The 7,500-nt window shown below is 33.6% G+C and overlaps 1 protein-coding gene across 1 annotated transcript in view; it reads left to right on the top strand.

Moving 5' to 3' along the window:
- The window catches only part of LOC137659692 (relaxin receptor 1-like), a 17,943-nt gene that overhangs the window by 4,339 nt on the left and 6,104 nt on the right, over positions 1-7,500 (top strand). Inside the window, exons 3-7 of the mRNA XM_068394514.1 lie at positions 1-124; positions 910-1,055; positions 3,335-3,482; positions 4,524-4,653; positions 6,770-6,960. The exon at positions 1-124 is cut by the window's left edge and continues 38 nt beyond it. Coding sequence (XP_068250615.1) covers positions 1-124; positions 910-1,055; positions 3,335-3,482; positions 4,524-4,653; positions 6,770-6,960 — 739 coding nt within the window. The remainder of the gene's footprint in view (positions 125-909; positions 1,056-3,334; positions 3,483-4,523; positions 4,654-6,769; positions 6,961-7,500) is intronic.

Raw genomic sequence — 7,500 nt, 5'->3', positions numbered from 1 at the left:
CTGAGAGTGGGCGTGTGGCTGGTGGCTATGCTAACCCTCATGGGTAACATGACGGTGTTGTTCGGGCGTGTCCTTAACAGGGACGACAACAAGATCCTGTCGCTCTTCATCAGGAACCTAGCAGGTACTTGGTGTATAAGAGATAGGGTGGACTGTCGGGTGCATTTCATTGTGTCTGTGTTGTGCCAGGTTTGCTATAGTGAAGTCATTTGGGTTTTAGTTTCTGTGGTGTAGTTTTGGTTTTATATATATATATATATATATATATATATATATATGTGTGTGTGTGTGTGTGTGTGTGTAAATATATATATATATATATATATATATATATATATATATATATATATATATATATCCTGGATATACATATATGTTTGTGTGTCTGTCTGTGTGTCTGTGTCTATGCATGTACAATTGTCTTCTCATATCTACCAAAATTCATTTAAGTCCTTTAAGCTACTTGTTCAATACGCGCATATATATATATATATATATATATATATATATATATATATATATATATATATATATATATACTGAATATATATATATATATATATATATATATATATATATACATATACATATATATTTATTTATATATGCATATATGCACACAAACTTTTCATACTGTATATGCATATATATATATATATATATATATATATATATATATATGTATATATATATATATATATATGTGTGTGTGTATATATACATACATACATATATATATATATATATATATATATATATATATATATATATATATATATACGGTATATATGTGTGTCTGTGTCTGTGTAATTTTCTTGTCATATCTACCAAAAGTCCTTCAAGTCCTCTAAGTCCTTTAAGCTACTTATTCAATACGCATAACATTCCTTCATCCGCTTCCCTTTCCAGTGGCGGATTTATGCACGGGCGTTTACCTCTTGGTGATGGCCTCCAAAGACCTGCAGTTCAGATCGGAATACCACGAACACGCCTACTACTGGATGTCCTCCTGGCAGTGTACGATAACTGGAGTCTTGGCTGTTACGTCAGCTGAGGTGAGACGCATTACTTCGCTTGTAGTTTATATATTTTCTTAATTCCTTCCCTCACTGGGCTAGTTTTCCATGCTGGAGCCCCTGGTGCTTAAAGCATCCTGCTCATCCAACTAGGGTTTTAGCTTAGCTAATAATAATAATAATAATAGTAGTAGTAGTAGTAGTAGTTATAATAATAATAATAATAATAATAATAATAATAATAATAATAATAATAATAACTAGAGCAATCATATATATCAAACCTCCACCAGTGAGTATTGCCAACATTCAACTAAAGTCTACGGACATCGCCTCCCACTTTTCATATGCTGACTGTGCAGTATATGGTGGAAACTACAATGTTGATCCAGAATCGTGATTTTGATCTGTGTCACCTTCAAAATTTCCTGTTTTTTTCCGATGCATAATTCCCATTGTTAAGATTTTGTGAAAATCCAAATGTGTCTGTTTTGACGTAATCTTTAAAATTGTAAAAAATGCAAATCTGGATCTAGAATCCGGATCTGGTACCGGATCATCTCCAAAAGTAATAATAATAATAATAATTATTATAATAATGATAATAATAATGATAATAATAATAATAATAATAATAATAATAATAATAATAATAATAATAATAAAAGTTAGAACAATTAACATATATAGTTCACGTTGGTTTTGGGATATTCTTATGGTGAAATATTTCGAAATTAATAGGGTTATGTATTCATATTTGAGAGTATAGGAAGACTTGTGTTAATATATGTATGTATATATATATATATATATATATATATATATATATATATATATATATATATATACATAAATACCTACATATATATATATATATATATATATATATATATATATATATATATATATATATATATGTATATATATATATATATATATATATATATATATATATATATATTTATGTATATATATAGATATTTATATATAAATACCTACATATATATATATATATATATATATATATATATATATATATATATATATATACAGTATATATATATATATATATATATATATATATATATATATATATATATATATGTGTGTGTGTGTGTGTGTGCGCGTGCGTGTATTCATTTAGCAGTGTGTAGGGGAAAGAATGTTTAGATTAACAAGAAATGTTTGTAGCGTTAGACTGAATAATTTCAATTCAATTATTTTCTCCTGATTCCTAAAAATGAGAAGTTTCTTCATAGGTTTCGTGATATTTTGATAAGTTCAGTCAGTTATTATTGTAAGAAATCTACCTCGAAAAGTACCATGTGCCTTTTTCAATAGCGTTTGGTGGAACAATGTATCAAATAATTTTTTTCCTTGCCTGGTGATTGCCAGACTGGGATTCGAGTCCCGCTCAGATTCATTAAGTTCCCCTGGTCGCTGCAACCTCACCATCCTTTTGAGCTAAGGTCCAAAATTTGGGGTTTAAGGGAGCCTATAGGTCTATCTGCTGAGTCATCAGCAGCCATTGCCTGGCCCTCCCTTGTCCCAGCTTAGGTGGAGAGGGGGCTTGGACGCTGATCATATGTAATATGGTCAGTCTCTAGGGCATTGTCCTGCTTGATAGGGTAATGCCACTGTCCCTCGCCTCTGCCATTCATGAGTGGCCTTTAACCCTTTACGAGCTATCCGCATTTCATCATATAGGAACATGGTCTCTTTTTTTAAGATCTATTTCACATTTCGTTTTTACTTTTTTCTCCTTTTTTACTATTTTTTCTCCCTTTTTTAAATTTTATATCATGATCTCATTTTCATTCAAAATGCAATGGTGGCTCTAGGTTGGTATTTACGAAAAGGACGAAAATAAAAATTATGAAATATGGTCAAAGATGTTCCTTTATACATAAGTTTTGCCTGAAATAATTTTTACAGTTGGCCTCATGAATTTTGGTACTCCTCGTGGTAAGATATGGTAGTATTTGGCAACGTTGCAATGTATTCAACGTAACTTTGCAAAGGTCATCATTGGAATTAAATATAAAGCAATAGAATTTTATTCGCATACTAGTTTTACTGCAGTGTATACTGTTTGTGGTGATAACATAATGAATTAATTATCTTTAGTAAAACCATTCCCTAAATGTTCTTTATATCAAACTGGTATATTACCTGTTATATTGTGGAGTTGCTCACTGCGATTTTTAAAGAAACCCACGAAGTCAAATACATGTAATCACTTTACATACCAATTATTAAAACCAATAAATTTCTTAACCATTTGGGTCTCCTTTCTCTCTCTCTCTCTCTCCCAACAGGTATCAGTCATGATCCTCTCATTCATGTCAGTAGAGAGATGGGTTTGTATCACCTGGCCCCTGGGAGCACCGAAACTCTCACTTGGCCGAGCCAAGTTAGCTCTGATCGTCATCTGGGCTGCTGGGTTCGCTCTCGCCATTGCGCCAGGTACTGGTGTGCTATTATTGCTACTTCTACTATGAATTATATTACTATTCTTATTGCTACTACCGATGTTGCTGTCTTGGTTAATAGTACTGTGACTACAGACTGCATATATCGGTGGGAAAAGTCACTATTATACTCAACGCAGTGATAGATGGACGATAGGGTAGGGCTCCTATTTTTAAACAGATTCCCCCACTGTTGCCACATCTCCACAGTTCACCAGCCCGCTCTCCAACCACTCCCCTTTACTCTTTATCTCTCTATTTTTTCTCTCTGTTTCAATATAAATTGGTGTATTTTCTGAATTCTCTCTCTCTCTCTCTCTCTCTCTCTCTCTCTCTCTCTCTCTCTCTCTCTCTCTCTCTGTGCCTTTTCTTCCAAGAAGTACCTGTTCACTTTGTAAACAGATAGGAGCAGAGGAACAGTCCATTGTGAGTGTGCGTTTCACATAGTGTGTATCAGCAACGTCTAGCATATGCGCACATTATATTATAATGTCTAATATAATATAATATAATATAACAACTTGATAGTGATATTCATGATAGCAATAATACAGGTATTAAGAATGAAGTGCAGTGACGCTTAAGAAAGTGCCTCAGGGATTCGGATGACGTTTCTTAACCTATCAGTTTTCAGGCCATCCTTTCGCTTGAATAAAAATGTTTCTGTAAATATGATTCGTGGAATTTAAGAATTGACGGAAATAGATTGGATAATTTTTTTCATTGTAGCCTCCTATTATTATTATTATTATTATTATTATTATTATTATTATTATTATTATTATTATTATTATTAAGTCATTCAGCTAGAAAATCATCCCATATTTTAAACTATCTTTGTGTTTTTTTAATGATTTTTTTTAAAACAATAAGTGAAAAACAGACTGAAGTTCAAGAGATTAAACAGCTCCTAAAGAAAAGACAAGGTAACAGACAAAATGAAAACAGGTAAAGCCTCCAAACTTTTCATTGAACAGAAGAACAACGAAAGTAAGACCACTCCATGATTTTAATATATCCTTTTTCTCCCTTCCAGTGTTTTACTACACCAACAAACAAGGCTTCTACGGCACCAACGGCCTTTGCTTTCCACTTCACCTGGACGACCCTTGGGTACCCGGATGGATCTACTCTGCTGTGGTCTTCGTCGGGCTTAACCAGCTTGGGTCAGTGTGCATTACTTTCACGTAGTCTCTCTCTCTCTCTCTCTCTCTCTCTCTCTCTCTCTCTCTCTCTCTATCTCTCTCTCTCTCTATATATATATATATATATATATATATATATATATGTATATATATATATATATATATAAATATATAAATATATATATATATATATATATGTATATGTATGTATGTATATATATATATATATATATATATATATATATATATATATATAAAGAGAGAGAGAAAGAGAGGGAGAGAGAGAGCTATATATATATGAAAGAGAGAGAGCTATATATATATGAAAGAGAGAGAGCTATATATATAGAGAGAGAGAGAGAGAGAGAGAGAGAGAGAGAGAGAGAGAGAGAGAGAGAGAGAGAGAGAGAGAGAGAGAGAGAAGCATACGATGGATATTAAAATGACGAATTCTTGGTAAAATGATTTCATATTTCGAATATTATTTTTATTACTTTATAGCCACGAGGATTTTAAAAGTATGTTTGTAGGTCGCTCATGAATGGCAGAGGCAAGGGACAGAGACAATGCCCTTGTAGAACTGGGCTCTAGATAATTTATTATTATTATTATTATTATTATTATTATTATTATTATTATTATTATTACTTTCTAAGCTACAACCCTTGTTGGAAAAGTATGATGCTATAAGCCGAAGGGCTCCAACAGGAAAGAATAACCCAGCGTGGAAAGGAAATAAGAAAATAAATAAACGACAAGAGAACTAATGAACAATTAAAATGAAATATTCTAAGAACAGTAGCAACATTAAAACAGAGAAGGCCAAGCAAGGTGGTGAGGTTGCAGACACTACAAGAAAATATCGAGTCTGAATCATCCAATCCCCATCCAACAAACATTGGACCTATTCGTCCTAAACTTTTGTTTGTTTTAGTAGTTAAAATAATCTCTTGGATTTTCGATGTCCTCGCATTCTGGGAGGTAAGGTGGGCCGTAGTTGTTAGGCTTTTGATTACTATTTTGGACTGGGATTCAAGAGTGAGATGAAATACGTTTATGTAAAAATATAATCTTTTGATATACAAATAGTTTTTATTATTATTATTATTATTATTATTATTACTTGATAAGCTACAACCCTAGTTGGAAAAGCAGGATGCTATAAGCCCAGGGACCCCAACAGGGAAAATAGCCCGGTGAGGAAAGGAAATAAGGAAAAATAAAATATTTTTAAGAACAGTAACATTAAAATAAATATTCCCTATATAAATTATAAAAACTGTAACAAAACAAGAGGAAGAGAAATAAGATAGAACAGCGTGACCGAGTGTACCCTCAAGCAAGAGAACTCTACCCCAAGACAGTGAAATACTATGGTACAGAGGCTATGGCACTACCCAAGACAAGAGATCAATGGTTTGATTTTGGAGTGTCCTACTCCTAGAAGAGCTGCTTACCATAGCTAAAGAATCTCTTCTATCCGAAAGGGGAATAATTTTCAATTAAAATTTGATGCACATTGGCACATCATAGACATATATATAAATGTTGATTTTGTTTAAGGTGACCAGCAAGTAATTTAGTGTTGAATTGAATAGTATTCATGTTATGGATCTCTGAACTGAGACCTACCAACCAAGCCCTGCATAAAGAAATCGTCTCACCAAATTTTGCATCAGTTGAAATCTATTAAACACACTTCTTCCTTTCCTGCAGTTTCTTGCCACGGGCTCTTAGCCAATGGCATTTCCCCCCCCCCCCCCCCCCCCCCCCCGTTACAGCTGGCAAACATGGTATAGGAACGATGCGCCTGGCGTGGCCATTGGAACTCGAACCTATCCTCCAGATTCAGGCCAAACAAAGAGCACACGAGTGGAAGGACATGTCTAAGGCCTCTGTCCTGCAATGGACTAATTAAGGCTGATGATGATTTTAGAATATACTTGAAATAATCATTTAAAATAAACATGAGAATATTTATGTTTACTGTTCACGTTCTGAAAACTGAATAAGCTGAAAAAGGAGAAATCATATTCAAAATACCTGGTGTGACTATTTGGAACTCGGACCAAGCAACCGAGACTTCCAACAGCGAAGTAACCCACTTCCTGACTTCGATCGTCTTCTTCTCTTGCAGGGTGGTGATGATCCTCATCTCCTACACCTGGATGTTCTGCAGTATCCAGAAGACCAGGGCCAACACGCCCTTGGCTCTCGGGGACCGGGAGTTCGCCATTCGCTTCTTCTTCATCGTCTTCACCGACTGCGTCTGTTGGATCCCCATTATTATCCTGAGGGTTCTGGCACTCTCTAGTACCAATATTCCTCGTAGGTTGACCCAGAATAGCCTTTTTTTGTTTACTTGTTTTTACGATATTCCCTAGGGCTCCAGTAGGGGAAAATAGCCCAGTGAGGAAAGAAAATAAATAAATTATATATGAGAAGTAATGAATAAATGATATGAAATTTTTTCAAGATCAGTAACAACTTTAAAATAGGTTTGCCATATATAAAGATCAATAGAGACATTTCAACTTGTTAAACTTGAAAAAAACACTAGCTGCAAGTATTCCCTAAGGCTCCAACAGGGGAAAATAACCCAGTGAGGAAAGGAAAAGAAATAAATAAACTATACATGAGAAGTAATGAATAAAGAATATGAAATTTCTTCAAGATCAGTAACAACGTTAAAATAGATTTGCCATATATAGCGATCAAGAGAGACATTTCAACTTGTTAAACACAAAAAAAAAAAAAAAAAAAAAAAAAAAAAAAAACATTCACTGCAAGTCTGACCCTGTGAAATTTAACCGATTCAACTTCTAGTAGTTTAGGAAGATCATTCCACAGTCTGGTCACAGCTGGAAT

Source organism: Palaemon carinicauda, chromosome 20 (genome assembly GCF_036898095.1).
Source record: "Palaemon carinicauda isolate YSFRI2023 chromosome 20, ASM3689809v2, whole genome shotgun sequence".
Taxonomy (NCBI): domain Eukaryota; kingdom Metazoa; phylum Arthropoda; class Malacostraca; order Decapoda; family Palaemonidae; genus Palaemon; species Palaemon carinicauda.
Note: the sequence above shows the minus strand (reverse complement) of the source record. Positions and strands in the feature narration are given on the sequence as shown.